This window comes from Protobothrops mucrosquamatus, unplaced genomic scaffold (genome assembly GCF_001527695.2).
Source record: "Protobothrops mucrosquamatus isolate PMUCROS unplaced genomic scaffold, P.Mucros_1.0 scaffold2854, whole genome shotgun sequence".
NCBI lineage: Eukaryota > Metazoa > Chordata > Lepidosauria > Squamata > Viperidae > Protobothrops > Protobothrops mucrosquamatus.
Window position 1 is genome coordinate 140,223 of NW_015388884.1, and position 15,443 is coordinate 155,665.

The 15,443-nt window shown below is 42.2% G+C and overlaps 2 gene segments (V, D, J or C); both read left to right on the forward strand.

Moving 5' to 3' along the window:
* Positions 1-8,333: 8,333 nt before the first annotated feature.
* LOC107296543 lies at positions 8,334-11,390 on the forward strand. The segment is given in 3 exon segments: positions 8,334-8,456; positions 8,540-8,835; positions 11,331-11,390. Coding segments are annotated over 3 exon segments (402 nt in total).
* Positions 11,391-11,880: 490 nt separating this feature from the next.
* On the forward strand, positions 11,881-12,477 carry LOC107296544. The segment is given in 2 exon segments: positions 11,881-11,998; positions 12,080-12,477. Coding segments are annotated over 2 exon segments (444 nt in total).
* The last annotated feature ends 2,966 nt before the right edge of the window (positions 12,478-15,443 follow it).

A 15,443-nucleotide genomic window follows, 5' to 3' on the forward strand; every position in this document is an offset into this window, starting at 1 on the left:
CTCCATTCATTAGAGGGAGCAACAATGTTCCTGTGGCTAAATTTGGTATCCTTTCTAGCAGCGCTCAGAGGTAATTCTTTCCTAACTATTCAGATACTTTTTCCTGATAATTCTTGTATACAGGAGAGCTCACTGAAACTTCTTTCATTTTAGGTGTCTGTTCCGAGGTCCAGTTGGTGGAATCTGCAGGGGATGTGAGAAGACCTGGAGGGTCCCTCCGTCTCTCCTGCCAAGGTTCTGGATTCACCTTCAGTAATGCCTACATGCACTGGATGAGACAGGCTCCAGGAAAAGGACTGGAATGGGTAGCATACATAAACAAAGGTTCCAGTAATCTTCTCTACTCAGACAAAGTGAAGGGTCGCTTCACCAGCTCCAGGGATGATGCCAAAAGCCAGATGTATCTGCAAATGAACAGCCTCAAACCTGAAGACACGGCCGTCTATTACTGTGCTAGAGAGACACAGTGAGAGGAAGTGAATCTGAAGCTAGGCAAAAACCTACCATTCATCAGAGTAGCTCTGCAATTCCATTCAGCCTCAGAATAGGTCTGCATTTTTCAATGAGGGGAACCTGAGGAAGCTGCCTGATTGACAGGAGGAAGATAGAACTGATCTTTGTATCAGCTCTGTGGAGGCTGTTTTCCAATTGAAGGGGAAGAAAATAAAGTGAATAGTTAAAATGAGAGTGAGAGAAAAACTCCTAGAAGACAGAAATGGCAAAGTGCTCTCAAGAAATCTTCAGAGATACAACATTGTATTCCTTATTTAGAACTCTTTATTTTTTTTATTGGATTTGTAGTTCAGTTCTCAGATCTTCTGCCTTCCACCTTTTGTGCATGTATGAGTATCTATGTCTCTCTCTCTCTCTTTCTTTACACACACACACACACACACAGAGAGAGAGAGAGAGAGAGAGAGAGAGAGAGAGAGAGAGAGAGAGAGAGAGAGAGAGAGAGAGAGAGAGAGAGAGAGAGAGAGAGGAAAGTTTAAATATATTTTAAATCATATCCTCTTCTATCAGTAGAAATGCAGCCAGGTAATAAAATAAGGATGCCCTAAATGCTAAAAATTTAATGTAGTATGAAACCAAGGAAGGGGGCAGAAGCTGAAATATAAGGCTCCTCTCCTCTCCTCTCCTCTCCCCTCCCCTCCCCTGTCCTGTCCTGTCCTGTCCTGTCCTCCCCTCCCCTCCCCTCCCCTCCCCTTCCCTCCCCTTCCCTTCCCTTCCTTTCCTTTCCCTTCCAACCCATATCCTAATTACTCATTGAGGATTGTTCTCCTTCTACTGAGAACTTTAGGACTCTTTTGTTCTACAGAGCTTGCTGGTAGATAATATAAAATAATGAAGATGGTTTGAATATTCCTGTTTCATCTTCCCTGTTTATAAAGTGCTCTGGCTTCAGGGAAAAAACAACAATAACAACCTTGAATGAAATGTAGCCCTTTACAGTCATACTATAAGGTAGAAATAAAACTTTATGATCATCTTTATAAATAGCCAAACTGCCATACAACTATTGAGGAAACATCTGGACCTAAAGAATCTCCTTGGAGAATTAGGAAGATGCATCCCCTCTTCACTTTGGACACTGGGGGGCAATGTTGTCACATGAAACCTCAAGGCCTCTGCACCCAGTGGGGGGCGGGGTAGGGAACAGAACAAGTCTCATTAGATATTTTCTGATTCTACAGACACAATAATTTTTGTTTCATTGAGGACCTGCATATAGGTTTATAGAAATGGGCAAGTCCCTTGAAGATCCTTCATGTGTTCTAAGTTTCTCTTCCCCTCCTGGAACATCAAAATCTCCTTGGACATTTGATGGAGCCCTCTCTTTGTCATCACTTACACCAGGGTGTAGCATTGTCACACTGAATGGTATTGGCCATTACAGAAGAGGTGCAAAGATCCTTCAGGTGTTCTCAACTTCTCTTCCCCTCCTGAGACATAAGAATTTCTTTTGAAATTTGAAATTTGCAAGTCTCTTCAAAATCCTTCATTTGTATTCAGCTCTTTCTTTCGCAGCTCCCTCTGTTCCTCATCTCTTACACCATTGTGTAGCAGTGTCACACTGAATAGTATTGACCATTACAGAAGGGGTGGGATGTGCAGAAACATTGCTTCATTTGGAAGGTTATTTGTTGAAATGTTACCTGAATATACCACAAAAGTTTTTTTTGTTTGTTTTGTTTTTTACTTCAAAAGAGATCAAAATCACCACAGGGAAGCATTTTAAGAGAGATGTCATAGGGCAAACAGAATCTTTGGACAATACAAAGGGAGTTATTTAACTTTCTCTTTGAATTGAGAGAGTATAATTGTTCAAAATATGATTTGAGTTTGACTTTGTGAATTGGGTGGATTTATAAATGATTATAAATCATTTTTCAAGACTTAGTGACCATTTAATAAATTGGCTGCTTTCAATAAATAAATAAATTTAAAAATAAAGGTTAAGAATCTTCCTAATTCTGATTGGCTAACGTTTTCATATTCTGTCTCTAATGGCTTTCCTTAAACAAGACCTTTTGCAGGTTTATTCTCTCTTTCCTTGAATTGTTTTTTCAAGTCTTTGTTCTACCTACTGCAAAGTAAACCTCTCCTCTAAACTCAGAGAAAAAGAAATCAGCTGTGTAAGATGTCTGCAAATAAATCTATAAGTGGATGCATTAAGGGACACTTTTACCAAAGCAATATGTAAATCAGGACGTAATTTCCCTTTAAAGGAGCCCCATGATATGCCTTTTCAGGTTACACCCACTGACAGAAACTTGTGCACTTTCCCAGATCCTCTCCTATCAACTTCCTCCATTCATTAGAGGGAGCAAAAATGATCCTCTGGCTAAATTTGTTGTCCTTTCTAGCAGTCATCAGAGGTATTTCTTTCTTACCTATTCAGTTTCTTTTCCTTTTAATTCTTGTATGCAAGAAAGCTCACTGAAACTCCTTCCATTTTAGATGTCTCATCTCAGGCCCAATTGGTGGAGTCTGGAGGGGATGTGAGAAGACCTGGAGGGTCCCTCCGTCTCTTGTGCCAAGCCTCTGGATTCACCTTCAGCAGCTCTGCTATGAGCTGGGTGAGACAGGCTCCAGGGAAAGGACTGGAATGGGTATCATACATAAGCTACAATTCTGGTACTATTCGCTACTCAGACAAAGTGAAGGGACGCTTCACCATTTCCAAGGACGATGCCAAAAGCCAGCTGTATCTGCAAATGAACAGCCTCAAGCCAGAGGACACGGCTATCTATTACTGCACAGCTGACACAGTGAGAGGGAGTGAATGTGACACCAAGCAAAAACCTTCCCTTCTTCACAGTAGCTCTGCAACTTGGCTCAGCTCCAGATCCTGGACTAGACAATGAAGATGGATCAGCATTTTTTGAGAAATTTAGGATCACTTTTTTTTTCTACATATTCATTTAGAGAAGAAAATGAAAAAAAATATATGTGAAAATGGCTTGACAATTCTAAGTTCACCTTCCCTGTTTACAAGGTGATTTGGCTTCAGAAAAAAGAAGAAGAATTGAAATGGAATGGAATGTATTCCTTTAGTATCATGGCAGAACAAAGGAAATAAAACTTTAAGATTATCCTTCTAAATATACACACTGAGGACATATCTGCTTTGAGAGAATCTATTTGGAGAATTAGGAAGTTGCTTCCCCACCTCACTTTTGACACTGGGGGGGCGGATCTTGTCCCATGAAACCCCATGGCCTATGATTTGGTGGGGATTGGGATGGGAATGAAACAAGTGTCATTAAATATTATCTCATTTTGGAGACATGTTTTATTATTATTATGTCCATTATATATCACCGAAAATGTCTCAAGAAAATTCCACATTTCAGGAGGCTACAATCCTCAATGTGAAACAGATATTTGTTAAAAATAATGTGTCATTGGTGTTTGCCACCAGAGAAACTGTCTAAGGTGCTTCAAACCTTTGTGGGAAATAAAAATAACATAGAGAGATATACAGGTATTTCTTGACTTATAATCACATTTGAGCCCAACATTTCTGTTGCTAAACAAGACAGACGTTAACTGATTATTGCCCCATTTTGTGACCGTTTTTTCAAATCTCAGGGCAGTAGAATGAATGGGTAGTTTTCAAAACCTTAATGTTTAATTTGAGGTAACAATATGGACCCATTACCTACAATTTTTCCTTGACTTGTTTTGCAGTTCCGACTGCTTTTCAATATGGCCAACTCTGTTCACTTTAATTCTTTTCTCCATGTTGCTCTTTTCTCATATATTCTACGCTAAGAGATATTCAATTCCCTTAATCCTAATCTTCTCTCCCCTGGGCTGGAATGACCCAAGGGAATTAAACTTTGACAATTAAAAATCTCCTTTCCCACAAGTCTGAATATTTGGGACTGTCTTCCTGCCTTGGTGTAGCTGCCTGTAGCTCCTGCTGCCACCAGCTGTTAAACAGGGGATACCTTGACCAGGTTTACTCTCACTTTATAGTCTAGAATAGATTGGATTCATTCAGTCTCTTTCCTTAACACTCAAAGCACTCAGGGTGGGGGAGGGTACGCAAATTAATCCACTGCGTACAAACAATATCTCACTTCTAAGGAACAAACTTTCCATCTGATATGCTTAGAAAATCACCAAATTGGACTCAAGGAAATGTCATTGCTCAAGAGGTCACAATTTTCTCTGTAAAGCCATGTCTGAGTTCAGAACAGAATGTTGCTTGCTAACTCTAGACGTATGAAATCTTTGCCAAGAAGAAAATGTCATATTAATTCTTGGACTGAGTGTACAATATGATTACTTCGAATTTGTCCTTTCAACTTGGTGGGAAGCTGATTTCTGTGCCTTAAAAATTGTGCTTTATACCTTAGGGCAGGGGTGACAAGATGCATCATAGCGAAACCACACCCACCCTATTGCAGGCAAAGGCAAAGAAGTCAGGATACCTCATGACATGTAACGTGACATTGTGAGTTTGACACTGCTGCCTTAGTGTGTATGCAGTTAATATTAGTTTCTTCAAAACAAAACCATGTTAAAGAAACAATGGTTCCTGAACTGAAATATACTATATTTTTAAGCTCTGTCTCTAACATCTCTGTTTAAAAAAATCTTAGTCCATGCTTTGTCTGCTATTAAGACTACTTTCTTAAGACTCAACCCCAAACATTTTCCTTTACCTAAAGAAAGCTTGTTGTATTTGTACATGCAAATTTAAAAAGAAAAGGCTTAGACTTGACTGTTCTTAAGGAAAGGAAAGGGAAGGGAAGGGAAAGCTCTTTTCAGTTTTCATAAGACTGGAAAGTTAGGTGAAAATCATGCTTATAACGTGTATGCAAGGAAAGCCATGAGACCAATGCACTGAGAGGCCCTTTTATAGAAAGCAATAGAGTTTCCTTCCATTTACTCTTCTTGTATACAGGAGATTTTACTCAAGCCCCTTTCTTTCCAGGGGTCTCATCTGAGGTCCCCTTGGTGGGGTCTGAAGGGCCTATGAGGAGGCCTTGGTGGCCTCTCAATTAGCTTCCCCATCTTTTATATGAAATGGCTGAGAGAGGCACCTGACAAAGCGCTGCAATAAATGGCATAAATCAAGGTTCCTATATTATTTAATACATGGGTAAATGGAAGGGATGTTTCACCATCTCTGAAAAAAAAAAATATTAGCGAATGAACAACTTGAAACCAGAGCATAAATTTATAACTTAGTATTATTTGAAAATCACAGGGGTAAAGTCTACCCAAAGAAATCTATAAGCAAGTGCCCAGAGGGGCTCTTTTATACCAAGCAATATGTAAATTGAGGCATAATTTCCTCTTTAAAGGTCATGGTTTCCCTTTTCAGGCAACACCCACCAACACAAAGTTTGTGCATCAACCAGAATCCTTTCCTATCTATTACACTCCATTCATTTGAGGTAGCAACAATGTTCCTGTGGCTAAACCTTTTGTCCTTACTAGCAGTCCTCAGAGGTATTTCTGTCCTCTGTATTCAGCTTTTTCCATTTTAGTTCTTGTGTATGGGAGAGTTCAGAGTTCACTGAAATTCCTTTCATTTTAGGTGTCCGATCTGAGGTCCTGTTGGTGGAGTCTGGAGGGGATGTGAGAAGACCTGGAGGGTCCCTCCATCTCACCTGCCAAGCCTCTGGATTCACCTTCAGCAACTGTGCTATGAACTGGGTGAGACAGGCTCCAGGGAGAGGCCTGGAATGGGTGGCCTTTATACATATAAGCTCAACTCCCATTTAGTAGTCAGACAAAGTGAAGGGCCGCTTCACCATCTCCAGGGACGATGCCAGATTCTGAGCCTGCTGTCAGCACTTGCAGGCTCAGGACACAACACCCCTCCCCCCTAGATGAAACACACCTGGCTTACACACAGGTGTATTGTGCAATGTAGGGATGGTGGACACAGATGCATTATTCAAATGCAAGGAGGGTGGAAATGCTCAGTCTGCACGCAGGCAAACCCCTTTCCAAATAATTATTACTGGAATAAATGTATCCAAAATCATAATAATATATGATACTCTTACTAAATGTTAATCCCCTCATTCAGCGACCTCATAGCAAGGTTTGTCCCGTGTTGACAGGAACCTCACATAATCTCCCAGATGTTTAGGTGGACACTTGGCCCGCTGCGACCTTCTAAGGGCCAGTGAGGGTGCCTGGCCTACCTGCTTGCCTACCAGGCTAGGCAGGCCAGGACTTGGATGCCCTAAATACCCAGGCGACCCACCCACCCAGCTGCTGACTGGCTGGACCCTCTGAGTCCAACCAGTGTACCTTGGAGTGGTGGAAGTCCCCGAGTCCACAATGAACTCCTCTAGGGAACACTGTCCCTCAAGCCCAAGGCCAGCAGATGGAGAGGCCTGAGTGGCGGAAGTGCCCCAGTACTCCGTAGCCCCCGTGCACATGCCCGAGGTGCCAGAGTCAGGAGCCGCCTCCATGGCAAACCCCCTTGCTCCTGACTTCCTGTTTGGAGCAATAACTGAATTATGAGAGTGCCCCTGATGGAATTCCCTTTCTCTGGCTGTGTTTGATTTATGTGGATACCCCCAGTGTGACTCCCTGTCTGGAGCAATAACAGATGTGCTGGGAATTCCTGCTTGGTGCACTTGCGGAAACTTGTGATGACCCCCAAACAGCCTCTTCAGCTTGTGAGGCCCTGTTAGACCCCGGAATCTGTGACCCAGAATCCATATTCTGGTCCTCCTCCCCCCCCAGAGCAGAGCCAGGAGCGGAAACGTGGCTGTCCAGTCTCCAACGCAGTTGGTCTATGTGTCTGCGAAGAACGCGGCCATCTTCCAAGGCAACTTCGTATGACAACGGCCCAGAAACCTTGCAGACCACTGCTGTGACCCAGAGATGTCCAGGCCCATAGTTCCTTGCCCAAACCAGATTGTCCACTTGAAGTATCCTAGGTGCCCGCGGTTGTGACACCTGCGAAGCCACCCGGTCTGGGTGCAACCTGTCCAGTTTGGTGATGAGGCGGTGACGCCAGCGGAGTTCTGCAGGGCTCTTCCCTGTGGCTGTGCAAGGTGTGGTGCGATGTGCAAGAAGGAAATCAGCTAACCTGTGATGCCAGTTACCGTAAGTAAGTTTCTTGAGAGCATCTTTGGTAGAGCGCACCATTCTCTCTGCTTGACCGTTGGACGAGGGGTGGAAAGGAGCAGACATCGCATGCCAGATCAAGTTGGCCTGAAGGAAAGCCTGGAACTCAAAAGAAGTAAATTGGGGGCCGTTATCTGAGACCAGGACATCTGGAAGCCTATGTGAGGCAAAAATTCCTCTCAACACCTGGATGGTCCTGGCAGTAGTAGTGGAGGAAACAGGAACAACCTCTAGCCACTTAGAATAGCTGTCAACGATGAGAAGGAAGAATTGCCCCTGAAATGGGCCAGCATAATCTATATGCACCCGTGACCATGGGGTTTGAGTTTCCTCCCACCTATGTACTGGGGCCTGAGGCATTTCAGGCCATGACTGTTGGCACAGTTGGAACCCATGCACCTGAGCCTCAATGGCTTTATCGAGCACAGGCCACCATAGATGGCTGCGCTTAAGCACCTTCATCCTTACTATACCAGGATCTCCCTCATGCAGAGAGAGCAAGATTCTAGACCTCAATGAGGCTGGGATTACTACCCTACTACCCCATAACAGGCACCCCTTGAAAGTAGAAAGTTCATGCTTCCTTTGCCAGAAGCTTTGAAACTGAGTCTACCCAAAAAAATCTATAAGCAAGTGCCCTGAGGGGCTCTTTTATCCCAAGCAATATGTAAATTGTGGTACAATTTCCTCTTTAAAGGTCATGGTTTCCCTTTTCAGGCAACACCCACCAACACAAAGTTTGTGCATCAACCAGAATCCTTTCCTATCAATTACCCTCCATTCATTTGAGGGAGCAAAAATGATCCTGTGGCTAAACCTGGTGTCCTTACTAGCAGTCCTCAGAGGTATTTCTGCCCTCTGTATTCAGCTTTTTTTCCTTTTTAGTTCTTTTGTACAGGAGAGCTCTATAAAACTCCTTTCATTTTAGGTGTCCGATCTGAGGTCCTGTTGGTGGAGTCTGGAGGGGACGTGAGAAGCCCTGGAGGGTCCCTCCGTCTCACCTGCCAAGCCTCTGGATTCACCTTCAGCAGCTATGCTATGAGCTGGGTGAGACAGGCTCCAGGGAAAGGCCTGGAATGGGTTGCTAGAACTGGCGGTTACTACTCAGACACAGTGAAGGGCCGCTTCACCATCTCCAGGGACGATGCCAAAAGCCAGCTGTATTTGCAAATGAACAGCCTCAAAGCTGAAGACACAGCAGTCTATTACTGTGCGAGAGACACAGTGAGGGGAAGTGAATCTGAAGCAAAGCAAAAACTGCCCATTTCATATAGCAGCTCTGAGAATTTATTTGAATCCTTAGAATTCTAACAATGTGTGCATGTTTCTCTTAGTCATCTTACCCACCAGGGCGCACTATCCTAACACTGATGTTGGCATTAGGGAGGGTAGGGAAATTAAACCACTGTGTACAAACAATTTATCACTTCCAAGGCAGAACTTTTACATCTGATATGCTTAGAAAATTCACCAAATTGGTCTCATGGGAATGTCACTTCTCAAGAGATCACAATTTCCTCCGTAAAGCCATGTCTGAGTTCAGAACAGAATGTGCCTTGCTAACTCTAGAAATCAGAAATCTTTGCCAAGCAGAAAATGTCATATTAATTCTTGGACTGAGTGTAAAATATGACGTTATGATATGATTACTTCAATTATTTCCTTGCAACTTGGTGGGAAGCTGAATACTGTGCCTTACAAATTGTGCTTTACACCCTAGTGTGTATGCAGTTAATATCAGCTTCTTCAAAACAAAACCTTGTTAAAAAAACGAAGGTTCCTGAACTGAAATCTACTATATTTTTAAGCTCTGTCTCTAACATCTCTGTTAAAAAATATCTTAGTCCATGCTTTGTCTGCTGCTTAAGAATAATTTCCTGATACTCAACCACAAACATTTTTCTTTACCTAAAGAAAGCTTGTTGTATTTGTACATGCAAATTTAAAAAGAAAAGGTTTAGACTTGACTGTTCTGGACCTTTCACATCATTAAAAAAAATCATATGACATCTCAAAGAAAATTATTTGAGATTTTGAGAAAACTTTGACATTGGGACAAGTGTGTATAGCAATAGCAGTAGCACTTAGACTTATATACCACTTCATAATGCTTTACTCTCTAAGTGGTTTACAGAGTCAGCATATTGCCCTCAACAATCTGGGTCCTCATTTTACTGACCTCAGAAGGATGGAAGGCTGAGTCAGCCTTGAGCCAGTCAGTATCGAACTGCTGACAGGCAGCAGAGTCAGCCTGTAATACCGCATTCTGACCAATGCATCACCAGGGCTCAGTATAATTCAACTATAGGTTTCAAATTGTTCTTCTTGGCCTGCTCTGCATTGTTGTTTGTGAAACAATTGTGAAACAAATACTTTGAACTCAGGTGTGTCATCTTTTTTCAGGGTTGGACTCTAATATGGCTACTTATGGAAATTTAAGCACATGATTTCATTCTTTCCCCATTGAACTGTTTCTTGAAGTGAGGGAGTTGTGTTAGTTCTTGCTTTACTTACTCCAGTGTAAATATCTCCTTACCCTGTGTACTGACAATGAAAGACATGACGGTCCGGACTGTTCCTAGGACAGAACCTAGTTCGAAATCCACGTGAGAAATCTATGTGCAAAGAATTATATAAATAAAAGCACTGATGTGGCACTTTTAGCCTTATGTAAATCAAGGCATAATTTCCACTTTAAAGGAAGCAGTTGGTTTTCCTTTTCAGGATACACCATCAACATAAAATGTGTGGACTGGGGTGACATGATAGCAGCATCCCAGCATTTGAGGGGCTGCCATAAAGAAGAGGGGGTAAACCTATTTTCCAAAGCACCTAAAGGTATGCCAAGAAACAACGGATGGAAAATATGCAGGGAGAGAAGCAACCTAGAACTAAAGAGAAATTTCTTTACAGTGGGAACAATTAACCAGTGGAACAGCTTGCCTTCAGAAGTCATAAAACTATCGGTGAAATTTACGTGCAAAGAAATACATAACTAACCAGTCTCAGAAGGATGGAAGACTAAGTTAACTTTGAACCAGTTGGATGTTTTTAAGAAGAAATTGGACAACCATTTGACTGAAATGCTATAGGGTTTCCTGCCTGAGTAAGGGGCTGGACTAGAAGACCTCCATGGTCCCTTCCAACTCTGTTATTCTATTCTATTCTATTCTATTCTATTCTATTCTATTCTATTCTATTCTATTCCTAACCCTAATCCTAATCCTAATCCTAACCCATCCCATCCCATCCCATCCCATCCCTCTATTCTATTCTATTCTATTCTATTCTATTCTATTCTATTCTATTCTATTCTATTCTATTCTATTCTATTCTACCCCCTAATGCCAAATATTGGCAATTATTCTTTCATGACTGAAGCTAGAATTGGATGTCGGACAAATGGAACTGCTGGCAGTCGGCAGAATTAGATTGCAATACTCTATTCTAACCACTGCACCACCAGAGCTCATAATACAATGAAGAGGCTTTTTTATCCCCAGTGATATGCAAATTGAGGCACAGTTTGCCCTTTAAGGGAAGGGGAGGGGAGAGGAGGGGAGAGTGAAAGGGAGAGGGAAATGGAAGGGAAGGGAAAGGAAAGGAAGGAAAAGGAAAGGAAAGGAAAGGAAAGGAAAGGAAAGGAAAGGAAAGGAAAGGAAAGGAAAGGAAAGGAAAGGAAATAGAAAGCTCTTTTCAGTTTTCATAAGACGTTAAAGTTAGGTGAATTTCATGCTTATAACATGTATGCAAGGAAAGCTATGAGACCAATGCACTGAGAGGCCCTTTTATAGAAAGCAATAGAGTTTCCTTCCATTTACTCTTCTTGTATACAGGAGATTTTACTCAAGCCCCTTTCTTTCCAGGGGTCTCGTCTGAGGTCCCCTTGGTGGGGTCTGAAGGGCCTATGAGGAGGCCTAGATTGCCTCTCAATTAGCTTCCCCATCTTTTATATGAAATGGCTGAGAGAGGCACCTGACAAAGCGCTGCAATAAATGGCATAAATCAAGGTTTCTATATTATTTAATACATGGATAAATGGAAGAGATGTTTCACCATCTGTGAAAACAAATTATATTAGCAAATGAACAACTGGAAACGAGAACTTAAATTTATATCTGAGTATTATTTGAAAATCACAGGGGTAAACTCTACCCAAAGAAATCTATAAGCAAATGCCCTGAGGGGCTCTTTTATCCCAAGTAATATGTAAATTGAGGCACAATTTCCTCTTTAAAGGTCATGGTTTCCCTTTGAAGGCAACACCCACCAACACAAAGTTTGTACATCAACTAGAATCCTTTCCTATCCATTACACTCCATTCATTTGAGAGAGCAAAAATGATCCTGTGGCTAAACTTGGTCTCCTTACTAGCAGTCCTCAGAGGTATTTCTGTCCTCTGTATTCAACTTTTTCCATTTTAGTTCTTGTGTACAGGAGAGCTCACTGAAACTGCTTTCATTTTAGGTGTCCGATCTGAGGTCCTGTTGTTGGAGTCTGGAGGGGACGTGAGAAGCCCTGGAGGGTCCCTCCGTCTCACCTGCCAAGGTTCTGGATTCACCTTCAGTAGTGCCTACCTGCACTGGGTGAGACAGGCTCCAGGGAAAGGCCTGGAATGGGTGGCCTATATAAGTACAGACTCATCTCCCATTTACTACTCTGACAAAGTGAAGGGACGCTTCATCATCTCCAGAGACGATGCCAAAAGCCAGATTTATCTGCAAATGAACAGCCTCAAAGCTGAAGACACGGCAGTCTATTACTGTACGAGAGACACAGTGAGAGGAAGTGAATCTGAAGCAAAGCAAAAACTGCCCATTTCCCATAGCAGCTCTGAGAATTTCTTTGAAACCTTAGAATTCTAACAATGTGTGTGTGCCTCCCTTGGTCATCTCACTCACCAGGGGGCGCTGTCCTCACACTGATTTTGGGGTGGGGGAGGGTATGGAAATTAAACCACTGAATACAAACAATATATCACTTCCAAGGCAGAATTTTTCCATCTTGGTCTTAAGGGAATGTCACTTCTCAAGAGACCACAATTTGCTCCGTAAAGCCATGTCTGAGTTCAGACCAGAATGTGCCTTGCTAACTCTAGAAGTCTGAAATCTTTGCCAAGCAGAAAATGTCATATTAATTCTTGGACTGAGTGTAAAATATGACATTATGATATGATTGCTTTGATTATTTCCTTGCAACTTGGTGGGAAGCTGAATTCTGTGCCTTACAAATTGTGTTTTACACCCTAGTGTGTATGCAGTTAATATCAGCTTCTTCAAAAGAAAACCTTGTTAAAGAAACAAAGGTTCCTGAACTGAAATCTACTATATTTTTAAGCTCTGTCTCTAACATCTCTGTTAAAAAATATCTTAGTCCATCCTGTGTCTGCTGCTTAAGACTACTTTCCTGAGACTCAACCCCAAACATTTTCCTTTACCTAAAGAAAGCTTGTTGTATTTGTACATGCAACTTTAAAAAGAAAAGGTTTAGACTTGACTGTTCTGGACCTTTCAAATTGTCAGAAAGAAAAGTCTTCATCCTGGTTCATCCAAGCCGGGGATTAATAAGCAACATGGTGACTGCTTTGGGAAGAAGGTTACAGTTTATTGAAGAGGCAGAAAGACGGTTCTTGCAAGAAAGAGCAGAGGGAAGAAGGGGGCTGAGCACATGGGTAGAAGGTTTTTATACCTCTCTAGCCTTTTGTTTGGAATAGTTTCCTGTTTCTGGCATGGACTTTGAGGTTATTTCTGAGTGTTTTTCTAGGCCTTGATATCTGTGGTTTAATCCTATTATCATATCCTGCTTCCCAGGTGTTGGGGCTAATGACTCTTAAGAATTTGGGTGGGGTATGCAGATTTTCTCTTTGTCTTCTTGAGTTCTCTGGCTCCAGCTTTCTGATGGTTTTACATCTGCATTTGTATGGTGCTGGCTACTGCTTGGGGCAAAGAGATGAGGCCAGGGTTGGTTTTTGGTTTTAAAAATCCTTTTGAGGAAAATATATATTTTTCTGCCCTTTTAATATTTTCTTTTTTGGGCTAAATTCCCTCAACATCATTAAAAAAATCATCTTTATATGACACCTCAAAGAAAAGTATTTGAGATTTTGAGACAACTATGACATTGGGACATGTATGTACAGCAATAGCAACAGCACTTAAACTTATATACCACTTCATAGTGCTTTACAGCCCTCTCTAAGCGGTTTACAGAGTCAGCATATTGCCCTCAAGAATCTGGGCCCTTATTTTACTGGCCTCAGAAGGATGGAAGGCTGCGTCAACCTTGAGGAGAGGAGAGGAGAGGAGAGGAGGGGAGGGGAGGGGAGGAGAGGGGAGGGGAGGGGAAAGGGAAAGGGAAAGGAAACGAAAGGGAAGGGAAGCAAAGGAAAAGGAAGGGAAAGCTCTTTTCAGTTTTCATAAGACTGGAACATTAGGTGAAAATCATGCTTATAATGTGTATGCAAGGAAAGCTATGAAACCAATGCACTGAGAGGCCCTTTTATAGAAAGCAATAGAGTTTCCTTCCATTTACTCTTCTTGTATACAGGAGATTTTACTCAAGCCCCTTTCTTTCCAGGGGTCTCGTCTGAGGTCCCCTTGGTGGAGTCTGAAGGGCCTATGAGGAGGCCTAGATTGCCTCTTAATTAGCTTCCCCATCTTTTATATGAAATGGCTGACAAAACACTGCAATAAATGGCATAAATCAGGGTACCTATATTATTTAATACATGGGTAAATGGAAGGGATGTTTCACCATCTCTGAAAACAAATTATATTAGTGAATGCACAACCAGGAACCAGAACATAGATTTATATCTGAGTATTATTTGAAAATCACAGGGGTAAACTCTACCCAAAGAAATCTATAAGCGAGTGCCCAGAGGGGCTCTTTTATCCCAAGCAATATGTAAATTGAGGCACAATTTCCTCTTTAAAGGTCATGGTTTCCCTTTTCAGGCAACACCCACCAACACAAAGTTTGTGCATCAACCAGAATCCTTTCCTATCAATTACGCTCCATTCATTTGAGAGAGCAAAAATGATCCTGTGGCTAAACTTGGTCTCCTTACTAGCAGTCCTCAGAGGTATTTCTGCCCTCTGTATTCAACTTTTTCCATTTTAGTTCTTGTGTACAGGAGAGCTCACTGAAACTCCTTTCTTTTTAGGTGTCAGATCTGAGGTCCTGTTGGTGGAGTCTGGAGGGGATGTGAGAAGCCCTGGAGGGTCCCTCCGTCTCTCCTGCAAAGCCTCGTGATTCACCTTCAGAAGCTCTGCTATGAGCTGGGTGAGACAGGCTCCAGGGAAAGGACTGGAATGGGTGGCCTATATAGATACAGGCTCAAGTCCCATTTACTACTCAGACACAGTGAAGGGCCGCTTCACCATCTCCAGGGACGATGCCAAAAGCCAGATGTATCTGCAAATGAACAGCCTCAAAGCTGAAGACACGGCAGTCTATTACTGTGCGAGAGACACAGTGAGAGGAAGTGAATCTGGAGCTTGGCAAAAACCTGCCATTCATCAGAGCAGCCCTGCAAGTCCGTTCAGCCCCACAAGGCTGCCTTTTTCAATGAGGGGAACCTGAGGAAGTGCCTGATTGTCAGGAGGAAGAAAGAGATGATCTTGATATCTACAGTTTGGAAACTGTTTTCCAATTGGAGGAAGGGGAGGAAACCAAATAAATCTCAGTAAAGGAAATAAATTGAGTAATTAAACAGGAAAAAAAAAATCTCCTGAAAGACAGCAATGGCAAAGTGCTCACAAGTTCTGCTCTCAGAAAATCTTTAGAAAAATAAAAATGTCTTCCTTAATTAGAACTCTTTATTATTTTA